Consider the following 26184-nt stretch of genomic DNA (forward strand, 5'->3'; position numbering starts at 1 on the left):
TTCCAAAAGTCGGAAAAACAAAGTGCTTGCCTTTTAGAAATAATACAGCCAACTGTTTAGTTGAGAAAACCAAGAACAAATTTCTCATTTTATTAAAAACAAACAAACAAACAACAACAAGCAAACAAATAAGCAAACCACTAGGTTAAAAAGTACATAAATGGAGACTAATAAGTACTGTGACATTAATCAATACTAAGTTTTGGACAATCAAGAGAATGATATTAATCTCTTCTGCTGGCAAAATTAGGGGAATAGAGAAAAATAAAAAAAGAACAGAATTATTTCTAACCTAGTTCATCTTTAAGGAAATATTAATCTGTTTGAGGTAGACTTACCCAGACCAGCTGGACTTGGAGATTCCAGACTAAATTGGCATTAAGATGCATCACATAACTTTCATAGGATACAGGAGACATCAAAGCATTTTTTGCCATAGTTCTTTGTGCTTCATTTATCTCCTGAGCCAGAGAAGCCATACGCTATCCTTCACTGCAGCGTTACTAATTGACTTAGCACACATTGATTCAGTTAGCACCAACTCCAATGTAGCAGCATGTTGTTTTTAGTAATCAGCCACATCTAGCGATTCCTTTTCTGAGCTATTCACTAGAAAGTATACATTGGAGGTATCTATTTGCAATCAACAGGAAAAGTATTTTCTGTCTCAGGCTACTTGCAGCTGAGTTCAGTGAATTCCATGGTCATGGTCCTTTACCCATTCCTGCTGTCATCTAGTCTCAGCCCTAACCTGAACACTTTGTCCTTTCCCCATCTCCCTTCAGACTGATAATGCACTCTTCAGATACATTCTTCCTTTCCTCATGTGTTTGAGAACTACTCATCCATTCACAGGAAGCACAAACAAACAAACAAACAAAAAAACAAACGAATACCAAAATTGATTGTGCCTTGCATATATACCCCCTGCATCAAATGGAAAACTAACATAATTTCTCCTTACAAACAAATTGATCAATTACTCTGTGTTTTACATCAGATATTCTTTCCTACTTCCTTCACTTAGGAAGAATACGTTCATAGCAACCCACAAATCATCTGTCCTCCTTTCTCCTTGTTTCTTTTCTTCCTCATGACACCAGTGATTTTTCATCTGTTAGGTTTGTTTTTTTGTTTTGTTTTGTTTTTGTTTTCTACCTAACACCAGGATTTATCTATCCAAGTTCATCAGATTTGGAAAATAATGTCTTTGCTACAGACATATTAACGCAAAAAACAAGTTTTTTCAGTTAGATTGCAGATTTTGGATTTATCTATGGTTACTCTTGTGAACATGAACTTTCATCATGTCTTTCTTCATGTTTTATATCAGCTGATCCTTGTCATGACTCAAATACACAAAGGATATATGGAGCAGATATCTGGCATGCAGGGATTTATATCTGGCCAGATGGGAAACAGGCCATAGAGAGAAAGTCACTTTCATCACAAGCCAAGACTGTGGGAACTGTTCTAGACATTAGCAGACCTTTATGTTGTAGACCTTCATGTTCAGCATGGAAGAGGATGCATAACATATTTCATGGCAGCCAAAGTAAATCGTTCTATTAGGACTTCCTTATTCCTATATTTTTGTATGAGACTGGTGATGGTAAAGTACTTAAATTTAGTGTTTAAAATACCACCTTGCGTTTCATTTGCAATTTTTTAATATTGCCAGTAACGATTTCTTGCAGTGAACAATTAGGCCAAAGACTGATTGTTATTTGTTTCTTTTTTAGGTATGCAATAAATAATAAAAAGCCTTCTAAAGTGCCAGATCTTCCTTATTTTGTAAATAATTATTGGATTGGCAGTTTTTAATCATAACCTGATTTCTATCCCCATGTGATTAAATATCATAGTACAGTAAGATTACCTGGATGTTCGGTAGTCTGAATTGCTCTGGAGAGACATGATCTTTGTCAACCCTTTCTCCTTAGCATGTGCACAGGCCTTGCAAAACTGCTTATGGTCAGCCACTAAACACACATCAAATACAGTGTTAGAATAATGTGGAAGGGAAAATGTGGAAGTGTCTTAAAAATTTTTAAACTAAAGAAAAATATCACCATGTTCTTTCAACTTTCAAAAAAGTTACATAAAACAATTGTTTCACGTATATGTAATCTCCCATCAGCCACTAAGCCAGGAAAACCAAAACTACATATATTAGTATACGTATATAGGTAATGAAACAGTAGCAGAGATATTTGGCTCATTCTTGCTGTTTCTGTAGCTAGAAAAGGTTGTTAGGAAAGATTACTAATTTTTAGGAAATTTAAATTTCAGTAGGGAGGAAAAGCGTCAATCAAAACAGTTTTATTCTTTAACCAGGTATAATGAAGATGCTTCAGGCGAAAGTGCTTTTGGAACTGAAATTAGAGTCATTAAGGTTGTGTGGTGCTGGTACAGCATCAATAAAATGGCATTTTCCTGCTGAAAAGAAAAATCAGTCTATCGTGTTTTCCAAGACTGTACTTAATTGTAGACTATAGCTGTTGCCAGTCTCCACTTGAAATCCTACTTAGAAAGAAACGGGAAGAAAAAGCATAGTCTTTAAGGACAAAAAGGATTATTAAATGATCCAACTTCTTATACATTTCAGGTTAACACATCTTAATTTGTTTAGCTACTTATTTAGCCTGATGATTAAACTAGTCTATCTCTTAAAAAAGCATCCATCCTTAATTCTTTCTTGATATTTCCAGAGACTTTATCATACCTCTTGATAGATTAACTTTTTGAACAGATTATTAGTGATTTAAGACCATTACAAATTTGAATCTGCATAAAAACAGCTTCCAGCTTTTGGTCTGTATTGTAACTCTGTAAAAAATTTATGAAGTCCCTTTGAGCTTTCCCTTGGGAAAGTAATTAAACATGGAAATCTATTCAATACTCTGTAGCCTTTAAAAATCAACTAGGCAGACTGAGCCCTTTAATTGTCTCATTCTAACATACACTATCCAACTTTCAGACATTTGTATTCCTTCCCTGTATTCTGTCTGTACATGCAACAAATGTACTTACCTTCTAGCTGTATACATAAGATATAGGTAATGTGCAGATATAAGGCCACACATAAAATATAGAGTGATGCTACATATTACAAACACAGCACCAGTTTTGCCTCTCAAATAAAAGCATTTTAACACATCTAATATGAAACCTAGACTCTTCTCAGAGTTTTGGGATATAATCCTTCATTCTATTTATATGGTCTCTGTTCTGTATTCCTAGATACATAGCTTTGCTTTTGTTAATATTAAAGCAATGCATTATAAATCAGTCTTGCTATGTGACAACCCATGTGATCACCACATTTATGTGATTATTTTACATGATTTTTACTAGCAATAACTTCATATTTCCAAATATAAATCAAAAGTATCTAATAGGCTTTAAAACATTAATTTCTTTTCAGGCCCTTTTCAACAACATCCCCGATAAGTAACAGATTGTCATTAACAGTTCATTCAAAATCAGCTTGTTAGCTATTTCTAATTTGTTTGAACGTGCCTTTGGATGCTACCCAAACAAAAAAAAAAAAACAGAAAATAAAGAACACAAAAAAGAGTTCATGGCAGTTTATTAAAATCAGAACACATACTGCTTTCTTCAAGAAAGGCTGATTAAATTCACCTTTGTCACATGCAACCTATGTGTATAAATGGGCTTAGAATTTGATGGGGGAAAAATAACAAGACCAATCAGTGTGAATTCTTCATGTTCTACCCCTAATATAGTCCATGACTGTTAAGATCTGTGAGGCAATGAAGTAAATAAGCCTGTTCTCGCATAATTTCTAGTCTTCCATTTGTTCAAACTAGCATCTATTACATAATCACCAAATCTCATGGTATGCAAGGCTGGCAGTGCCCTCTGGGTCCATCAGGCCCAAAGCCTGCTGCAGCAAGGACTCCAGAGCATGTGCCCAAGGCCATGTCCAGGCAGCTGCTTAAGGTCTCTGAGGCGTAGACCCCACACGCAGCTTCTGGGCAGCATTTGCCAGTGCTCTGTCAGGTACAAAACAAACAGTACTTCCCTCCTCGTTCACAAAACTGAGTTTGCAGTAGGAGATAGGTAAAGGAGAAGGTGAAAGTAAAGAACAAGTGTTTTTTTCATAAAGACTACAGCCACAGAAACACAGCGTAGGCCAATACCAGAATACATTTTCCAAGATATGTGGGAAAGTTAAAACATCATGAATAAAAGCTGTGACGTTATTGATTTGATTGTGCTTTGTCAACTCCCATCTCTTCTTCTCCCCATTCTCCAACTCTTTTTTTTTTTTTTTTTACCTTCTGACACATAATCACAGGAATGAATAAATTAATCTCAGTTTTATCAGTGAGAGAGATAAATCACAAAGTGAAGTCTCAATATCACATGTGAATTTATTGTTACCATTGCATTTTGTCCAGTTAAGAGGCTAAAGAAATTCAGTTTAGAAATGAAAGACGTGGAGATCCAGACTCTTCCACTGGAAATTTTATCTAGTTATCTTCCTTGAGATATTTTGCAAATATCATATTGCAAACTATTATTAGACCTTATTTTACTCTTAAAAATAACAATTCCACACAACAAGAATATTATAGTACATGTGCCTTCTTTGGCTCAAAGCTAGCAATCGTCATGATGAATTAGACATAAGTTATGAGATTTCCATGGAGGAAAGAATACTGGCCCAGTGAAAGAATGTTATAATCCAGCTGTAGCAATAATTCCAAGTAGCTTTCAGACACTGAAGTCTTAATAAACTTAAACACTTGTGTAAGCCAGATTTATTGAAGCAGTTTCACATATTGAGAAGGTTCAGGGTTTTCTTTTCCGGGCACAGCACCAGCTGGAAAGATGCCTTGGAATATGCATTCCCTCCACAAGATGTTCTACTGAAAACATCACATACCTTTTCTTCTCCACTTTGTCCTTGTACCACATGTATTGTCAACATTTAAAAAAACATAACATAGTTCACTATTTTATGGTATAAAAATTAAAACTGAAGCAAACCAACAAGATTTTTATTCACTGAATTGGAATACCAGTTACAGGGCTTACAGCTGAAATGGCAGGTTTCTGACAGCTCCTGCATGGGCATATCTTGAATATCTGTATATGTTTTTACAGTCTTGATTATTCCTTTATTTTTTTTTTTAATTAGGAAAGAGGTAAGTTTGCTCTAACTTGTGTCCACACACTTAATAGGTACATTTTTGGCATTCAGTCATGCCATCTTAGACTGTCCTGTTTTGTTTTTTAAGTTTAGTATGATTCCATTTTGATGCTTGTTTAATCATCTCTAGGAATTTCTGCCTTCTCCATGATCACTTGTTTTATCAAGAACATAAGTTCCTTTCTCTTCCATGAGGAGAAGTAGTTCTTCAGTTGGCATTAGCATTTATTTCTGTTCTGAGCCCCAGGGAGATTCTAGTCCAGCTCTAGTGTAATGAAGTACATGCCATGACTAAGATACACTGTTTTATCTTATGTTAATAAGTTTGCAAATTAAAAAAACTCTGAATGAACATAGAACTAAGGTGTATAGAATTATGTGGTCATTGTTTTAAAATACAAATGCTAAAATGGAATTCTAATGTCAACAGAAAAAATGTTCAGAGGATAAAGAACAGCTGTACAGTAGAATAAGAGACTTCTACAAAGAACAACAGCTAAAAAAGAAAAACGAGAGGTTTGGAAAAAGAGATCCCTCGTTTTTGTACAACTGACTTGCTGCCATTCAACAGTTTTCTAAGAAGATACAGTTCAACTCAATAAATCAAAACTTTCAAGGCTGCTAAATAAATAGGATTTCTGACCAAAACATTCCAGAGAAGATACATCCTTTGTATCCCCATTACACTGGGCAAAAAGGACAGTTTCTTTCATCACTTTACTGAAGAGAGATATAAATCCATGAACTTACAATATATTACATGTAATTGATACAGTTTTCTTTCTGATCAGATTATGATGTTCATGGCATATTTTCTTATAACTTCCTTCAAAGTATCCATTTTTAGATAATCACACAGACTATGGCTTCATCTAGCTATTTATTAATTTGGCTTAAGTTCCAACTTTTCATCACTAGAGTATGATGAAAGTATACTTGGATACTCTTGCTCACAGAAAATTCAAACATTTTGTATCTCACAGTCTAGTACATAGAAAGCAAGGTGACTGGTAATCATGGAGAATAACTTGATCCTCTTCACCCAAACTCTTTTTAATTGGGAAACATAACTTTGAGTAGCTCACAAGTCAGCTTAAACATGAAGCCCCTGTCACATAAATATGATACAATGCATTTTATAAATATTTGTCTGGAAGTTGGACAAATTGTCATTCCTAAGAAAGTTGCTAAATAACTCAAGTTCAAAGAAGTTTAGAAATCCAAAAACATTAAACAACATCTTCATATAGCACATTGACTTGTGTAATTCAGTAACATAAGAAGAGAGTAAAATATGCTTGAAGCTCTTTGTTGACTGCACTATAACTTCATTTTCTCAGTGAAAGATAAGAAGATTGTTAAAGAAGCAAGATAGAGATAAAAGTTCTAAGAGAGGGCTAACTTACAGAAAATTTTTGCATCTTCGGGGTCATGATGGCTAAGCACAACTGACCGAGTCACAAACAGCAGTCAGCCCAACCTTGTGAGGAGCAGTGAAAAGTTCACCCCCACATTCAGTTGCTTCAAAACTTTTACTTCTTCTGTATCACAAGCATTCAATAAAAGTTTAAATCCTGTAGTAAAACAAAACTAAGTATACTAAACTTTGCTGTTAGGAACTGTCACAGTAAAAGTTTTCACCAAACATAAGTATCAGCAAGCTTTTGGCATTTCAAGCCAGCTACTAAGAACTTGAATTTAGAATAATATAAGATATAACCCTATTTCAGTATGTTACAAGCTTCCTGTCTCTTCACCCTTCAATAAGGTATCAGTGGCTACACAAGGGTGCTGTAATACTCAAAAATCCAAATCCTCAGTGCACGGGTCACCTAGCACCTTACTCCTCTTCCAGTGCTCTATAGCAATTTCTGTACACATATTATGTATGCTAGCACCATGCAAATTTTCATAGCAACTACAATCTTCCCATAAAAATTTCCCAGGGAAGCTATTTTCTCTATCTCTAAAACAGCATTTACATTTGTAATGCAATAATGTGATGAAAAGCACAGCAATAATAAAGGGGTGTCAAAGCCCTACGCTGCAGGAAGGACAAGCTCAAATGCAGCAGCTGTGGACACAGAAAGAAAGGAAAAAAAGCTGCGTACCCTTCAAATGCCTCAGGTAGGCAGGGATCTCCAGCAAAATACTCTCACCTCCATGGCCAGCCCTTAAATGAGTTCTGGAAAGAGGTGGATCCTAGCTCTACATCTTCCAATCCCTCAGGTGCATAGCATGCACCTGAGCTCCCCTGGATTGGTCCTGCCTTCTCACCAGGTGCTCAATCACTGCTTCAAGCAGTGACTTAGTATTTTTGCTACAACATTAAACCCTGCTAGTTCCTCAAAGGTTCTAGAAGATTAGGGAGACAGCTTCCTTTTCAGTATATTTTTACTTTTTATCTGGTATTGTTTCGTTCCAAAGATCAGTAGTATTATCAAAAAGCACCAGTGAAACAATATACCCAAGAAATTAAAAATACAGTTGGAAATACCGAGGTCTAGATACCTATATTAGATGTAATGCCATAGCACTGAGGTAGCTGACACAAATGGAACACCATCAGCAGTTTATATACAGTATGGTGTATGACCTCTTTAGATCCTTATTGAGCTACCTGTATAATTGCCACAGCTTATCTTCATATTCCATTTTTAAGAGACTGTTATAGTCCTGTGCTTTTCACAGTCACTAGATCTCACAGAAAACAGTAACAGTATTCCGTGTATAAACTTTTGTATGTTGAGGCCTTCAGTGTTTGCTTGTGCATGAAGTAAAGTTGAATGTCAACTGTGGCAGAATGAGTGCTGTAGCTGCTGTTTTTGAAAACTTTCGTGGGCCCTGTACAAAAATTTTCTGATAGTGCAAGTAGGCCAATGAATCAAATACTAATGCAAAGATTACTAGAATTATGGACAAACGAACATCAAAGCTAAATTAATCACACTTACCTATGGCAAAATCAGTCCACATGGATGGTAAAATGGTATGATATAAACTGTTGAAAATAACAGATATTCCTGAGTCAAACAGGAAATTTTGTGATAGCAAATGGCAAAAACTAGTTTGTCAGAACATGAATATCATTTTCTTACAGTAAAGCTACAATGAAAGCTTAGCAAATTTTTATACACCTTTTTGCTTCTGGATTCATCTCTTCTATACCCTCATGAACCTTGACCTGGTGGATTTTTAATAATAATAGCTCGTATTTCATTTTTGGAACTGTCTATGAGCAGGTGATAGGACTTTCATATTCATGGGGACAAAGGAAGTAAGTGTCCAAGACTAAATGGTAAGCTCAACTTAAGAGGTTTAAGAGGGTTAACGAAGAGGAGAACAAATGAAACAGAATTACAGAATCACAGAATTGTAGGGGCTGGAAGGGACCTCTAGAGATCACCAAGTCCAATCCCCCTTCAAAGCAGACTCCCTAGACCAAATGGCACAGATAGGCATCCAGGCAGGTCTTGAAGAGAGGTCTTCTCCAGAGGAGGAGACTCCACATCCTCCCTGAGCAGCCTGTTCCAGTGTTCTGTCTCCCTTAGAAATCCTTATGCACATTTGTAGGAACTTCCTATGCTTCAGTTGTGGCCATTTCCCCTTGTCCTATTGCTACACACCACTGAAAAGAATCTGCCCTCATCCCTTTGCCTCCTGCACCTTAGATATTTATAGACATTGATAAGATTCCCTTTCGGTCTTCTTTTCTCAAGGCTGAACAGATCCAGGTTGCTCAGACTTTCTTTGTAGGAGAGCTGCTCCAGGCCCTTTGTAATCTTCACGGCCCTCCGCTGGAAACATTGGCCAACAGCAAATATTAGTTTAGGCAGTTCAATCCCATAATGCAATGCAGTAAGTCTATCATTCATTTTATTTTCACCTTTCCTTTATTTCCTCTCACATTAATCATCTTTCACAGCCCAGCTCCAGTGCAGACAGCATCTGGCCATGAAATGATGAGAATGGTTGGGCTGGTTGTGGCCAGCAGGCACAGGGAGGTGGTTGTCCCCCTCTACTCTGCTCTTGTAAGACGCCATTTGGAGTACTGTGTCGAGGTCTGAAGCCCGAGTAGAGGAAGGACAGTTGGAGAGGGTCCAGAGGAGGGCCACGAAGATTATCAGGGGACTGGAGCACCTCCCCTATGAAGACAGGCTGAGGGAGCTGGGCTTGTTCAGCCTGGAGAAAAGAAGACTGCGAGGTGATCTCATTGCAGCATTTCAGTACCTAAAGGGAGCCTACAAATCAGAGGAGAATCAACTCTTTGAAGGGGTTGATAACTGCAGGACAAGGGGAAATGGTTTTAAGTCAAGGGAGGGAAGATTTAGGTTGGATGTCAGGGGGAAATTCTTTACAGAAAGAGTGGTAAGGTGCTGGAACAGGCTGCCCAGAGAGGTTATGGATGCCCCATCCCTGAAGGTGTTCAAGGCCAGATTGGATGGAGCCTTGTCTAGGTCTACTATTAAATGTGGAGGTTGGTAGCCCTGCAGGGGGGTTGAAGATTCACGATCCTTGAAGTCCTTTCCAACCCTGGCCATTCTGTGATTCTATGATTCTGTGATTCTGTGATTCTGTGGATACTTGCTTCCCCAGCACAACAGCCACTCATCCTAGCCCTCTTCACCAATTAAATGATATGATCTGAGTGTATATTGATGTCATTTTACATTCCATTTTTTCCACCATCACTTCTACAAGTCTTCTCCTTTTGTCCAAACTTAATTTCTAAGCTTTTGCTCACTTTATTTTTTCCTTGTCTTCATTTTTAAGGTTTCAATTTTCTTCTAATGTCTCACTCCGTATTGAAAATTCAATTTCTCATTTCTACAAAGTTTTCTCGTAGCTTATTATTATTATTATTGCTTAAGCAATTGCTTATTGCCTGCTTTGTTCAGAAGATCAGTCCTCATTGTGGGAAAAGCTCCATAGAGAACTAGAGAACTCTGCTTGGCTGTCTTGATTACTGTTGTCAATAATCACATTGAATGGTGTCTTTAGACAGCCATTCTCCACAAGGTCATTATTTCCATGTACACTTTCCTAGATTAGTTTTACTCTATGCTTTTAACCTCTTTGAGATGTGGAAAAAGGGTCTGACCACTTGGGAAGAATATAGGAATGTAGTCAGGGCCTGCAGGGATGCGATGAGGAAGGCTAAAGCCCGTCTGGAATTGAATCTAGCTAAAGTGATAAAGGATAATAAAAAAGGCTTCTCCAAGTATGTTAACAGCAAAAGGAAAACTAGAGAGAATGTGGGCTCCTTACTAAGTGAGGGGGGGGTTCTCGTAATGGGGGATGCTGAGAAGACAGAGATACTGAATGCCTTCTTTACTTCCGTCTTCAGTGAAAAGGCTCTCCCGCAGGAATCCCACATCCTGGAGGTTAGTGAGAGGGTCTGGGGAATGGGAGACTTCCCTTTAGTCAGGAAAGAGGATGTGCGTGAGCGCCTAGGCAGTACTAAGGTCCACAAGTCCATGGGACCTGATGGGGTGCATCCACGTGTGCTGAGGGAGCTGGTGGAGGTCATTGCCGAACCGCTCTCCATCATTTTTGAGAGGTCTTGGATAACAGGGGAGGTCTCTGAAGACTGGAGGATAGCCAATGTCACTCCAGTCTTCAAAAAGGGCAAGAAGGAAGATCCGGGTAATTATAGGCCTGTCAGCCTCACCTCTGTCCCTGGAAAGGTGATGGAACAGCTTATGCTGGATACCATCTCCAGACAACTGGGAGAAAAGGAGGTTATCAGGAGTAGTCAGCATGGGTTCACCAAGGGGAGGTCGTGCTCGACCAACTTGGTGGCCTTCTCTGATGCTGTCACATGCTGGGTGGATGGGGGAAGAGCGGTAGATGTAATCTACCTTGATTTTAGAAAGGCATTTGATACTGTCTCCCACGACATCCTTATAACAAAGCTGAGGAAGTGTGGGATAGACGAGTGGACAGTGAGGTGGGTTGAGAACTGGCTGACTGGCAGAGCGCAGAGGGTCGTCGTTGGTGGTGCAGAGTCTGGCTGGAGACCTGTAACCAGTGGTGTCCCCCAGGGGTCTGTGCTGGGTCCAGTCTTGTTCAACATCTTCATCAATGACCTTGATGAGGGGATAGTGGCCACCCTCAGCAAGTTTGCTGATGATACGAAGTTGGGAGGATTGGCTGACACGCCTGAAGGCTGTGCTGCCATTCAACGAGACCTGGACAGGCTGGAGAGCTGGGCAGTAAGAAACCGGATGAGGTTCAACAAAAGCAAGTGTAGGGTCTTACAGCTAGGGAGGAAGAATTGCATGCACCAATACAGGCTGGGGGATGAGCTGCTGGAGAGGAGCTCTGCAGAGAGGGACCTGGGCGTCCTGGTGGACGACAGGTTGGCCATGAGCCAGCAGTGTGCCCTCGTGGCCAAAAAGGCCAATGGCATTCTGGGGTGCATTAAAAAGAGCATGTCCAGCAGGTCGAGGGAGGTGATCCTCCCCCTCTACTCTGCCCTGGTAAGGCCTCATCTGGAGTACTGGGTCCAGTTCTGGGCTCCCCAGTACAAAAAAGACAGGGATCTCTTGGAAAGAGTCCAGCAGAGGGCCACAAAGATGGTGAAGGGCCTGGAGCATCTCCCCTATGAAGAAAGGCTAAGTGAACTGGGTCTGTTTAGCCTTGAGAAAAGAAGACTGAGTGGGGACCTGATCCAGGTTTATAAATATCTGAGGTGTGGCGGCCATAGTGGTGAGGCCAGTCTCTTTTCAGTGGTACGTGGAGACAGGACGAGGGGAAACAGACATAAGCTGCAGCATAGAAAGCTTCGCACAAATGTGCATAAGAACTTCTTTACGGTGAGGGTGACGGAGCACTGGAACAGGCTGCCCAGGGAGGTTGTGGAGTCTCCTTCTCTGGAGATAGTCAAGTCTTGCCTGGACGCCTACCTGTGCGAGCTGGTGTAGGGAACCTGCTTTGGCAGGGGGGTTGGTCTCGATGATCTCTAGAGGTCCCTTCCAACCCCTACAATTCTGTGATTCTGTGAGATGAGAATGAGGTCTTAATTCTGCATTTGTGTAACACCCAAAACACAGCCTAGGCCTCTTTCCACAGTGTTGTGATTGAAAAATAACTTTGGTAATTAAAAGAGAAAACCGAACTTTATTTTATTGTCTCCATTCAGGTTAAATCACTGATGGCCTTTTGAGTTTCTCTGCACTATACCAGAGGATAGATATCTCCTACAGTTGTTTTTATTACTAATTCTGAGAAAGAGAATCAGTTAACCTGAGTGAAAGATCGGATTGAGACATTACTTCAGCAGCTGGAGCTGCCCCTACCCAATATTCTCTATGAGGATAGAAATTAGACAGAACCTCTTGAACATGAAAGGAAAACATGCTTACAGGAAAACCATCAGCAAATCCTATTTGCAAAGCCAAACTGTTCAGTTTAATGATATGGAAAAAACTGAAGGAATGTTGGAAGAGAAAACACATGGGTTGCTTAATTTGAAAAAATGCAAAGCTTACTTTAAAGCATCTCTGATATTCTAAGGCACATGGTTTTTCATCTTGCTTTCAAACAGCCACCTTCCAAAATTGGTCCCTACAACTTAGCACCATTAACAAACTTTAAAACAAAAAGTTAAATTAGTATAATTATTCTGTTACTCAACTTGGTAATAAAAAATAAAAATAAAACCCCCCAAAACAATCAAACAAACCAAACAACCCAAAAACCAAACCATAACCTACAAAACTTCTAGGAAAGTAAAAGAAGCTCTGCCTTCTGTAATTCTTTTCATATACTTTTTTTCCCTTTTAACAAAATTTTAATTTTGTGCACAAATCTATGCTTAGTATCTTTATAATATTTGTGAATCTTCCCAGAAGTAGGAGTTGAGTGATCAATAGGAAGAAGACTTTATTCTGACAAAGTAAGGTGAACTCTTGATTTAGCACATTAGATTAATGCCCAGAAACTGCATTAGACAAACCAGTTGAAGTTCTATAATTAGTCCTCATTTCCCAAAAATTTGTTATCAGAAGAGGCTTTTTTTGTTTTTGTTTTTTTTTTTTTGCTTCTCCTTTCATTATCTTCAGTAGACCTTTCCTGAGAAATGAAGAGGGATGAAGGAAGAGTTGAAAATGAACGAGTGGAGAAGAAAAAAAAAAAAAAAAAAAAAAAAAAAAGCAAGAATAAAGACAGCAGCTTTTCTTAGAGCCTCTGATCTCTATTCTGGTTACTTATCTCACCATTCAGAAACAAGGATTTTACCATTTTACCTACTTTTTGTATCTTCAGTATGAATACTCCCTACCACATGGATTAGAACAAGGCTTGAAAACTTTGCTTTTGTCAAAAGAATACAGTGGCAGTAAGTTTGAGAAATAACTGCTAAGAATAAATATAAGTGGCATTTGACAGCCTTCCAAAGACTACAGAAGGAGTAACTAATTCAAAAGCTATGAGTAAGGAGCAGCTTTCAAACAGTTGTTTCAATATATTGTTGCCCAGGCAGAACATGACCCTACCTGAAGAAAGTGTGAACTGAACTGTGCGTCACAACACAGTTTGGATACTGAAAGGCAGTGAACAATTTAGAAAGAACCACCAAATCCCCTCTGGATGTGAGAATAAGATAGTTGAATGTCTATATGCTTATTTGACAAGGAATCCCAGAGCAAAGTTTCCCTGCTATTCTGTGCACAGGGAAGTGTGGTCCATAGAAGTTAAAGGGCTCATGAAGCCTACACTGGAGGAAAAGATAGACTGACTCTTAGGGAGAATTTCTGAACAGTCAGTTAATCAACAGAATTGTGACCCGAGCACAGTGATCAGCATGCACTGTCAATTACTCTACACCTAACCATAAATTCCTCACTTCTCACAAAACTCTTTGTAAAGCAATCAAAAAAATCCTTGTAAAGCTTACAAAAACAAACAAACAAAAAACTGAGATAAATGAATATTAAATGCTATCATCACAATTTAAGTTTAAATAAGATTTAGCACCCATGCTTTGGATTCCTCACAAATAGGAAGGTTTGATGTGTTGCAAGATAAAAGCTTTCATTCTATTCTTCAGTTTCAGACGACTTGAAATTTTTTTCCTCCTATGGGGCTCTTTCATAATGCTCTCTTCATTCACACAAACGGTTTCTGTTGTCCACAGCAGGTGAATGACACATTTTTATTGGTGTCCCACTGAACAGAATTTACCTCTTTTTTTTGCTGCATTTATTTTTAACTCAACACAGTACTTTGCGGTTCTCAATGGAAAATTATTTCCACTATGCAAGGTTAGTTAAGCTTACACGTTAACTAAGTAATCTCTTAATAAATGTAGATAACTCCCATGGAAAATAGTTTATTTTTATGTTCTTTATTCCATCAAAACTGCATTGCAGTTTTCCAGTCTTTATATTTACATTATTTGCAACTCTTTCCATAAGTGCCAGTACAAATGTAACTGATGTTAATCCAGAATAGTCATACAATTGTTCCTGAAAGCAAGGTGCATTTCTGAGCATTTTTTTTCTGATGCGCAATAATATATATATTAACAAAGCTTCGTAATATAAAATATCTTCCATGGCAAGTAAAACTTCCCCACAGCTTATTCAGATTTCAGTTACATAGACTTCTGCATTTCAAGTTAGTGCAAATAATGAAAGTAAGAGCCTGAGCAAAATGATGTAGATACAATGGAACAAGAGAAACAGCAATTTTTTTCTAACTCCCTGCATATGATTATAGCATTTAATCAGTATATTATTAGTATTCTTTATATACAATGTATTTAAATAATTGGCTTGTCTGAACTATAGGCAACAAATTTACAAATTAAAATAAAATAATGTTTTACACAAATATGGAATGTCCAACAAATATATGAAAATAAAATGCATCTAGTAACAAAATGTCAAAAATCAAAAAGGTAAAAGATGTCTTCTCTGTCCTGGAAGATTTCAAGGCACTTTCTTGGCAAATCAGAATTCTCTCCTTAGTAGAAAGTCTGCAAGATAAAAGGACATGCCATTTTATAACTAGTTTCAAAACACAGAAGACGACTGCTTAGTATAATTCTGATTCTAAATCAGTTTTCAGCAGATTGAATGACCCTTCACTCCAGACTCCAGCGGGACTTGCCCTTCTGCAAACATTGATGAGTTTGGCCATGGTAAATCCTCAGTGTTGATGCAAAGAGGTTTAACACACAGCACTTCATGCTGCACATCTCACAAAAAAGCCATCTATGAATACAGTTACATGCATTTGTAGATACCGAGTTCTATCAAAGGCTTCACTGCCATTTGCAAGCACCCGAATTACAAAGAAACTCTCAAAGCTCTAACAGCAGTACACTCCGCCCAGCGGGGCAGGCCGAGACCCCTCCCTGGCCTTCTCCATGGTACTGAAGCACGGCCTGAGGCTGTGCTCCTTGGCTCCTGCTGCAGCATGCTACCACCTCGATGTCTTGGAAAATCATTTCTCACAGTGCTTTGTTTCTAACAGGAAAAGACCACGTCTCCTTTTTTTCCCCCTCAGGTACTTGCAAGGGAAGGAAGAAAATATCCGTGTTCTAGCACTGCAGTTCTGGTTCTGAGGAAATTATAGCCTACGTTAGTACACTAAGATGAAATGCTTAAAGGCATCTGACAGAACAGTTGCCCTTCTTTCTTGCAGTCAGCTGAGCACCTCAGGACTCTCAAGATTTTAAAGCAAAGGTAAAGTCCTTATGTAAAATATCAGCTAGATCCCAATCCACTGTAAACTAATATGAGGGTGGAGAGGAAAACAGATCCTCCAGCCAAAAGCTGGAATAGATGCAGTCGCCAAATCATGCTACAAATACAGTGTTATTAAGGGAATAATGTATGGAACTCCTGTGCTGCCCTGTTTAGTCAGAGAGAAGAGAGGAGTTTCTGCTGCCCTTCATCTTCCTGAGAAAAATGTATCAATTTCAAGCAGACATTGGATAACTCTCACAGAAACTAGCCACTCTATCTACCCAGTGGAGGAACAGCACAAGGGAGCACAAAGGAAGCTAGAAAACAGTCAGATCATAGCTTTGCTTTCTCCTGTAATGTTCTCTCTATTTTCAACAGAGTAGAGAAAAAGTCAGCCTAGAGACATTTTTAAGTGAACACAGTGTACGTGAGCTGCTAACTCAGCTTACCCTCCCTTTTCCACGTGTCATATCAGAGTATATTTTTGACAGCCAAATTAGAACAACTGGTTTTGCAACTCAGGAACAACTCATGATCATATTTTAATTCATATTTTAAAGCTGGAAATGGGATGTGATAATGGCTTATGTACTGTGAATATGGAAGCAAACTTTTGACTCACCAGATTGAAAGAAAAGGGAAAAAGAGTACTAGAACACAGAAATGTTTCTGAAAGGCCAAAGCCATGAACCCAAAGGAGTAAAGTGGTACAGATGAATGGAAAACCGATCAAATAAATGAAAGCTGATAAAATGAGAGATTTCCAGGGTGCTTCTGAATGCAGAGATTTGAATAAGAAACATAGTTTTGCAGGGATGTATAAAAAAAAGAAAACACTAATGGACAATCAGAAAGGATTCCTGGCAATTAAACAAAAGAAAGTCCTGACAAAGTAATAGCATCCATTAGCCAGCCTCAGGTTTGATGTCCTGATACATTCAAAACCATGTGCAAGACCCAGAAGGCAAGAGGCAAAGCAGACTGAAAATAGTTAAGAAAATAAATGATAAAATAAATTCTCAGCACCAAATTATTGCCATCTTCTTCTAAGCATTTTTGCACAGACACCAAACTGAATCCCACCTCCTCTTGGAAATCAAACTAACACTGACTCATATCCTACTCTTTATTTCTTATTCTTGATTAGTATGAATTGAAGTCTTGATTCAGGAAGAAGTGACACAGACTGCTCCACCAAACTCCAGGCAGTATTTGACAGAAGGAAGTTGTGAGAGGAAATTTGAAGAAATTTCTTCTTTGAAGAAATTTAAATACATAAATTTTCACTGATTTTATATATCTATTTCTTGGCCCATAATAATCAGTGCTGTTTTTCAAATTAGTATGAAATGTGCAAACATCTCATTGATATTCAACCGACTAGAGAATGCTAGACGAATACTTAGAAAAAAATTTGAGAATGAAAAGAGGTCCTGATGATGAATGAAGCAATAGGACATCTATTAAGATTGCAGACATGAGACCAAGACCTTCTTTTTTTCATGCGTTAACAACAGAGCCCTCTTATTTAAAGGATTGAATGCACTGATCAAGTCTTCATATATTTTTCACCTTCGCTAACTAGTCTTCTCTAAGTTTTGACAGCAAGATATGACCCAGAACGTAATTACAGTCTACAGTTCCATCAGGGACTGGTAGGACATTACAGTGGGGATTATATCAGAGACACCAGTGCTTCCATATATTTCCATGTCTATATGGCCAGTCTTAATAGCAATGCCAGAGTTCCATGTTGATACACTATTTATATCACGTTTCTGCATGCACATGCAATAGCAAGGTACCAGTGTGAAATAAATCATTAGACTATTAAAGAATTTTAAAAGAATAGCGAGGAAAAAATGATACTTACATAGCAAACATCCTAGGACTGTGTACACAAAGGGCTCATTGCTAATCTTGTTAGCAACCTTGCACACCTTTTATAATCTAAAAAAAAACAAAAAATATCAGCAGTAATAATGAATCTCAACTGCCAGATACTCTCAAACACTGTAAAATTAAATGTAGGACTTGTATTAGATTTTCAGGCTTTCAACACAATAAAACCATTCTCTGATGGAAATCCATTATGAGCGCAAGATGCAAAATTATACTTCATTATATCTTGGGCTCTAGAGGAAACATGAGTGATGGCAGCAGTTCACTTTCTACTTTTAAGATGCGTAAGACAAAGTTGAATGCCCAACTTTACCTGAAGGAAATTAAATCATTATTTGGGAGGTTATTCTAATAAGCAGACTACGAGGTATTCTGACACCAGACTCTCAAATTTTTTTTATTGTTCCACTTACTATTGACTTTGATAAGAATCCATATTTTTCATGTCTAAATAAACCTTCTAACAATAAGACTAGAGGGACTTGTTCTCCCACTCTGGTGTCCTTAATTCAAAGGACCACTTGTTTCAAGTGGCCCCTGACCTACTGCCATCTTTTCTGATAGAAATATCTAAACTATTTCATAATAAGGAAATGCAATATTCTTCTCTTGCTTTATAAGTTTCTTAACAGAAAACTTAACAGAAAATGTTCCAAACAGCAAGAGTGTCAACCTGGGATCAGTGCTTCAAGGAATGTGTGTAAAAAAATATAACCATATCAGCAGGAGAGGAAGTAAGCCATCCTTACACATTCTGTGGCAGGTAGTGTTTCCCAGAAAGAAATTATCAACTCCCTATAAAGGGACTCAAAAAGATCCTGGCTATGATCAACCTTGATAATTATTCTAAATCTTGGTGCCAGATAAGGTGGAGAGAGTTCTGAGCACTGAACTCTCCTTCTAAATCAACAGAACAATTCAAATTGAATAGAATTCATTGTCTGGTTTAGGTATGGTTGAAGAAAAGGAGAAATAAAATTTGATTTGGTTTTAATCATATTTTTCAATTCAATTTTTGTTTTGATAATGAAGTTTAAAAATCAGTTCTTCACACTGCCCTAACCGCAAACTCATTTTTAACTTTAGAGAAAAGATGTTTAATTAGAACAGAAATATCACGACTGTGTTTCTTAACAGAAAAAAAAATTCAGCACTCAGGACAGTCCAAACAATATCCTTATGTACAGTGGATATGTATATTCAAGATAGATTATATGCAAAATACATGACATTTTTGTTATGTAGCATATGACAGATATATGTCTGGCTTATCATTATGTCTACTTACAAAACTACATGCACAACTTCTTAGAAAACTGTCATCCCTAACTAGCACGTATGCAAAAATAAGATATAACTATGTTGTTGAAGATTAACAGAAGGTAGGAAATTGTTCAGATTTCATCTCATTGCACAAGTTAATAAGTAGAGCTAACAGAAGTGAAAAGCGTGAAAGAATATATCTTCATAACCCCCCTCTTCATTGGCATGCTTGATTTTTTTTCCCAAAATTTTCACTTAGTTTACATTAGTCTCATATAGAAGGATTTAGAAGGAACTCTGTTTTATGTAGCTGACTGCAAATGCATTGTATATGAATAGATAGATATATAGATAACATAGAAAAATATTTGTGCATTAGAAGACCTTGTACAAATACTTCAGCAGTATTCTACAGAAAAAACACCAACTTCTAGAAGGATCAGCACATCAAAAACTGAGCAGAAGTAGAAAGCAGGTTGCTTTAAAACAAGTATCACAGTTAGAATTCTAAATTACTTTAGTTACTACTTACAAGCTGGTGTTGAGCAGTCCCTTGTATTGTGATACAGTCGATGAAAATGCTTGCTGCACTCTGATGAAAACGTGACTGGCCCTGTTTGAGGGTAAGCAGGAGTTAACTACAAGCTTTCAGGGGCACTACTTTGCAATTTCAAACAATACTACCAAAACGCAGAATTAATTTCAGTGTGTTTTGATAAAGTTACTCTTAGAATTGCCATGCATTAAACAATTATGATGAAACAACTATAATAATATCTGCTACTGAAACAACAAAAAGTGATACTATTACTATGCTACTATAGAGGCTGAGTAGTTTGGTTGATAAAACAGGAGGAAGGGATGCCATCCAAAGGGACCTGAACAAATTCAAAAAGTAGGCCCCTGTGAACCTAATGAGGTTCAGCAAGGTGTTGCACTTAGTCAGGGAAATCCCAGATATGTATACAGACTGTGTGAACTCCTTGGAGCAGCCCTGCAAAGAAGGACTTAGGGGTGCTAGTAGATGAAAAACTCAACGTGAGCCAGTAGTGAGCATTTGCAGCCCAGAAGGCCAACAGTATCCTAGGCTGCATCAGTAGAGATGTGGTCAGCAGCACAAGGGAGGTGATTGTCCTCCTCTACGCTGCCCTTCTAAGGCCCCATCTGGTATACTGCATCCAGGTCTGAGGCCCCCAGCACAAGAAAGATGTGAAACCTTTCCAAAAACTTCAGATGAAGGCCATGAAGATGATCAGAGGGATGAAACATCTCTCTTGTTAAGAACAGTTGAAGGAGCTGGGCTTTTTCAACTTGAAGAAGGCTCCAGGAAGCCACGCTACAGCCATCCAATACTTAAAGGGAGCTTATAAATGTTGATCTTGTAATTGTTTATAAATATCTAAAACGCAGGAGTCAAGTCGATGGAGACGGACCTCTTTCAGGTGGCATGCGCAGCAATAGAAAAAGGGGCAATAAGCAGAAACTGGAACACAGGAAGTTCTATGCTAACGCAAAGAATTTCTTCACTGTCAGGGTGAGCACTGGAACAAGCTGCTTAGAGAGGCTGCGGATTCTCCCTTTCTGGATATATTCAAAGCCTCTCTGAACTCCCACCTGTCTGACCTGCTGTAGGAAACTTGCTTTAGCAGATGGCTTGAAAGTCTCTTTCAACCTCTACAATTCTATAAATTTGTGATTTTTATAAACAGGAGGGAAACGGACTTTTTACCTGGTCTCAGAGTGACAGGATGAGGGGGTGGGAGGAATAAGGGTTTTAAATTAAAATAGGGCAGATTTACATTAGATACTAGAGGGAAATTTTTCATCAAGAAAACAGTGAGGTGCTGGAAGCCTTATGTAGTGCCTAACATAGTTGTTAGCAATGCTGCCAATGGTAGGGGGTAAGAAACAGTTGATATTTGAGGTCCACTCTAACCCAAGCTATCCTATGATTCATGATCCAGATATGAGAAAAAACTCATAGTGATAGACCACATTAGCCTTGAAATTCCATTAATTTCAAGTTAATGATAACATTTTTTATGTGGTGAAAAATAGAATGGTACAACTACAGCAGTAATTAGTTAGTTCAGTAGTCCATATATGAAATTCTATGCCCTGCAAAAGTTAAGTAGCTTAACCTACTAAGGCTTCTAATTTGCACATCAATCATTTATAAAGCTCTGTATGAATACATGGCTGTTGAGGAAGAATTTTGGCTGAATACTACCTAGGAATGTAATTGAATGTTGAAATAGTACTAGCAGAAAATGGTACAGACCTGCAGAGGGCAGCATACGTTTTAACATATGGATGAGGCAAATCCCTATGTGCCTAGGGTATAGTATGCTGTCTGCTCTTCCAGACACTGCTCTTTTCTTTGAATATATCATGTCAACTACTCATATTAATATTTGATAGTAACATAAAGCTACTTGTCTTCAAACCATAGCTGACAGGTTATAAGTCACCAAAGGCCTTCCATAACTACTTATAGCCCCAGGAATGTAATAGTAATAGCATCCCAGATGAAAAGGAAAGCAAAAGTATAACATTGAAATCACATAATATAAATAAAGCACATAGCTGCTTTAAACCAGTTTTGGATACCTGAAAAAAGGTAGAGGTCACAATCCAATAAATAAACAAGGAACTTGCTTGATCCTTTCCAAGAATTAAAGTTCACCAAACACTCCAAAAGAGGCAAACTCCAAGTAGAGATGAGTCCCAATTGGCTGCCAGCAATTAAATGTAGTTAGGGAGAGGCAGATCCTGGGCCCACCCCCTCCAGTCACCCAAGCGAATTACTTCCACCTGTGTTCCCACATCCTTTCACCAGGTGCTCAATCATTGGTTCAGGTCATGACCTAACTGTTCCCATACGCATGCTTAGAATACTACCACTGCTAGTTAGGGACCGGTTTTCTGAGATTTAATCAGAAAAGACTGATATAAATCAAAACTAACTGAACAAGACTAAACTGATCACCATTCTCTTAATTCAACATACATAGGGAACCTGAATGAGACTTTATAGATTGTTTCAAGCCGTGTTATAAAAGAATCAATATGTAGAAAGCTGCTTTGACTGACCTTTTAGTCATAGGAAGCTACTAAGCATTTCTGGACAAAGATTATTTATTTTGCCATTTCAAAGATAGGTTAGCAGCCTGGTAAAAGAGCCAATCTTCTGGATAGTGGAGGCTTTACAGAAGACTCCTCTTTATGACAGTGAACTGATTTGAACACTAGATACATTTTACAGTAATATGTGGAATTCATGAGATTTCCAGATTGAAACCTAATGCAATGCACTCATTTGTGCTGAAGGAGCTGGCAGAGGTTTGGCAGATTGCTTTCTATTATCTTTGAAAGGTCTTGGAGAATAGGAGAGGTGCCTGAAGACTGGAGGACAGCCAATGTCATTCCAGTCTTCAAAAAGGCCAAGAAAGATGATCCAGGAAACTACAGGCCAGAGGCCTCACCTCCATCCCTGGAAAGGTGATGGAACAATTTGTTCTGGATGCATCTCCAATCAAGTGGAAGAAAAGAAGGTTAGCAGGAGTAGTTAACATGGATTTGCCAAGGAGAAATAATGCTTGATCAACCTGGTAGCCCTCTGCAGTGTCATCACTAGCTGGGCAGATAGCGGGAGAACAGTGGATGTTGTATATCTTGACTTCAGCAAGGTGTTTGATACTGTCTCCCACAGCATCCTCGTAATGAAGCTTAGAAAGTGTGGGATAGATGAGTGGATAGTGAGGTGTGTTGAGAACTTGCATACTGTCAGAACTGTCAGAACTCAATCACTAGTGATTAGTGGCATAGAGCCTAGTTGGAGGCCTGTAACTAGCAGTGTTCCCCAGGGGTTGGGGCTGAGTCCAATCTTGTTCATCATCTTCATCACTGACCTGAATGGAGATTGAGTCTACCCTCATCAAGTTTGCTGATGATACAAAGCTGGGAGGAGTGGCTGACCTACCTGAAGGCTGTGCAGTCATTCAATGGGACCTGGACAGACTGAGGAGTTGGGCTGAGAGAAACCTGATGATGTTTGACTTCTAAAGCAAGTTTAGAATCATGCATCAGGGGAGAAATTACCGCATGCACCAGTACAGGTTAAGGGATGACCTGAAGGAAGGATAGGAGGATAACAGGTTGGCCATGAGCCAGCAATGTGCCGTCATGACCAAGAAGGCCAGCAAGATCCTGGGATGCACTGAAAAGAGCATGGCCAACAGGTCAAGGGCGCTGATCCTTCCCCTCTCCACACTGCCCTGATGAGGCCACACCTGGAGTGCTGTGTCCAGTTCTGGGCTTCCCAGTTCAAAATACAGGGATCTCCAAGAAGGAGTCCAGTGGCAGGTGACGAAGATGATAAAGTGCCTCTCCCTGTGAGGAAAGGCTGAGAGATCTGGGTCTGTTCAGCCTAGAGAAGAGAAGACTGAGTGAGGATCTGTTCAATGTTTATAAATATCTAAAGCGCAGGAGGCAACTGGATGAGGCCAGACTCTTTTCAGAGATGTGTAGTATTACAACAACGAGCAGAGATCAAAAGCTGGAACATAGGAAGTTGCACACGAATAAGGTGCACACATAAACAAGGAAAACAACTTCTTTACAGTCAGAGTGATGGAGCACTGCAACAGGCTGCTCAGAGAAGTTGTGGAGTTTTCTTCTTTGGAGATACTCAAGACCCGTCTGGATGCCTACCTGCATGACCTATTGTAGGGAACCTGCTTTAGCAGGAGAGTTGGACTTAATGATCCCTAGACATCCCTTCCAACACCTGTAATTCTGTGTTTCTATATTCTGTGATTTTTCAGCCACAAGTAAGCTTTTGAATAAACTGATAAAGTAGTCTTTGCGACTTTGAACTGGAAGATTGTTGCTATGTTTTATCTGAGTGAGTAATTAGGCTGCAGAGAAAGTATGCAATTTGAAATTTTCCAAGATACATGAAGATAGCAACAGCTTTCGTCACTAAATAAATTTCATGTCCCTTCAGGTAATAAGTGGTTTTTCAGCTTTCTTCCTTACCACAAAATACAGACTGTTAATTTTATTTTTGCCTTATAGAGCAATCTGTGTCGACAGGCTTTTCAAGCCAAATTGATAGATAGCTTTATGACTCATAATATTATTTATGATCTTTCCTACAGTCAAGGATTGTTAAATACAGTTCTTCTTTGGCTTCAAAATGTCTACTATTCTTGGCAAACTAAAAGTGTAGAATAATTCTCTTAACCTTGAAACTGTAAAGACAATGGACTGTAAAGTTAATGTTGATTTCCTCTCTTCTTTTTCATAACTTCATTAGTTCAGAATGTCCTAAGTCTTGCATTTTTAAGGACTACCTTGAAATAGTTTACTTAACTAAAGTAGATAGAAAAAGGATAATGATTTGAACCGAATCAAGAAAAATAAATGTAGACTGTATAAGACAAAAGACAAAGCCGTGGAAAAGAAAAATCAGGCAGAATACCCCATCACTGAAGTTTCTAAAAGTATAATAAAAATAATAATAATAATAATAATAAAGATGTATCAATCCTGAGCCAACAAAGAAATAAACTTCCAAGAATTTTGGAATGAATCTGCTTTCCTTATTCATTCCAGCTATTCTTAGTCAAATAATTTCAGCAATTTTGATGACAACTACCCATGCAGAAAAAGACCATTAATTTAATAAATTGCTCCAGAAACAGGCCTCTAAGTGCTTTTTGCTCTTTTTCACTTCTGCAATTTAGTATTCTCAAAATACCTTTTGTAAAACTCATGGCTGTTTTTTTTTTCTGTTGTTTTTGAGCAAAGGAACTTGTTCTGTAGTCATCATTTAGCCTACTCAGATTCTTATGTTGAGATTGTTATGGTGGCTGAAAAGTTTCCAAAGTTAAAAATGAAAAGGAAACATTATTAATTCAAACAAAACTTTTTTGTCTGCCCTCCTCAGAATAGAATCTTCCAGTATTCCTGGACTACAAAGAATAGCAAAGTCAAATCTACATGTTCCTTTCATTTCTTTTTCATATGAATTGAAAATGACAAGGTTCATAATTATTCTTTTTTGCTGTAATAGTGAAGGAGCAATTGGGTGCAGCACCATTCCCGTGGATGCTATTAGTCTGCAGTGAGCAGCTGGCAGAAAGATTCTTACTGTTGTGCTTATCCTGAAGGTCTGAGGCCCCTCTTCCATGCGAAAGAAAAAACAAATTCTTCCCTTTTTTGCCATGGACTGTCCAAAATTTCCAATTCTCTTTTTCATGCACCTACTGCCATCTCTTTCTCCAGGATTTAGTTTCACTAATCCCAGTAACATTTAAAATCACTAGCAGATTTGCAGCGCTGTACACCCAGATATTCATTTTTCTGAATTTCAGAATATTTGGAACTAGAAAGTAAAGAATCAGCACAAGCACATTGCTGTTGGCAGGGTTTTTGTTTGTTTGTTTGTTTGTTTGTTTTTTGCATGTTTTGTTTACATTCAAAGAGTACCGTATTTTTTACAGTAGTTACAAAATAAAGTACAAAAGGTAAGTGTTACAAGTGTAGTTGTACAACTACATTTCAAATTTCACATACAAGTATTTGACTGTATTCATATTAAGCTTTTGTATCTAATATAGCTTATGTTCTTTCTGATTCATTTACACTGATATAACCTTTCTTTACTCTATTTGTCTGCTGTTTTAAAACAAGCATCCACGCATAAATATCATGATATAGAAGACAAAAAGTGTTTTGCTAGTATAGTAAAAAAATTATACAGCTACACAGATTTGATCTGAAAGATATATGCAGTCCCACTAGAAGCTTTAAAATTAGCACTCTTAAAAATTAATATGCTAGGAGTGAAAAATATTATAGAAAAACATATATTTAAAATTAAAAATGTACTACTGAGTTCTTTCGTTGAAATATTATTTGCCAGAGACAGCAGATAGGTGATGATGTGCTTTTAACATCATATCACAAAACGTTTGCATGTGGATATATAGGATATAGACATATACATTCAGTTACTGCAAATCAACTGCAAATCAACAAGTAGCAATAGGATCATAAAAATGAAACACTAGGCTCTAAATCATTAATGTTTTAGCTTACTGTGTTTTTAAAGTACTTTAATCTCAATTATCT

General features: G+C 38.1%; 1 protein-coding gene across 1 annotated transcript in view; it reads right to left on the bottom strand.

Moving 5' to 3' along the window:
* Positions 1–14344: 14344 nt before the first annotated feature.
* ALKAL1 (ALK and LTK ligand 1) overlaps positions 14345–26184 on the bottom strand; it is a 36868-nt gene continuing 25028 nt past the window's right edge. The window contains exons 4-6 of the mRNA XM_085219935.1: positions 19577–19657; positions 17753–17829; positions 14345–15164 (exon numbers count right to left, since the gene is read on the bottom strand). Coding sequence (XP_085076061.1) covers positions 17765–17829; positions 19577–19657 — 146 coding nt within the window. The 3' untranslated portion in view covers positions 14345–15164; positions 17753–17764. The remainder of the gene's footprint in view (positions 15165–17752; positions 17830–19576; positions 19658–26184) is intronic.

This window comes from Meleagris gallopavo, chromosome 3 (assembly GCF_905368555.1).
Source record: "Meleagris gallopavo chromosome 3, MGAL_WU_HG_1.1, whole genome shotgun sequence".
Taxonomy (NCBI): Eukaryota; Metazoa; Chordata; class Aves; order Galliformes; family Phasianidae; genus Meleagris; species Meleagris gallopavo.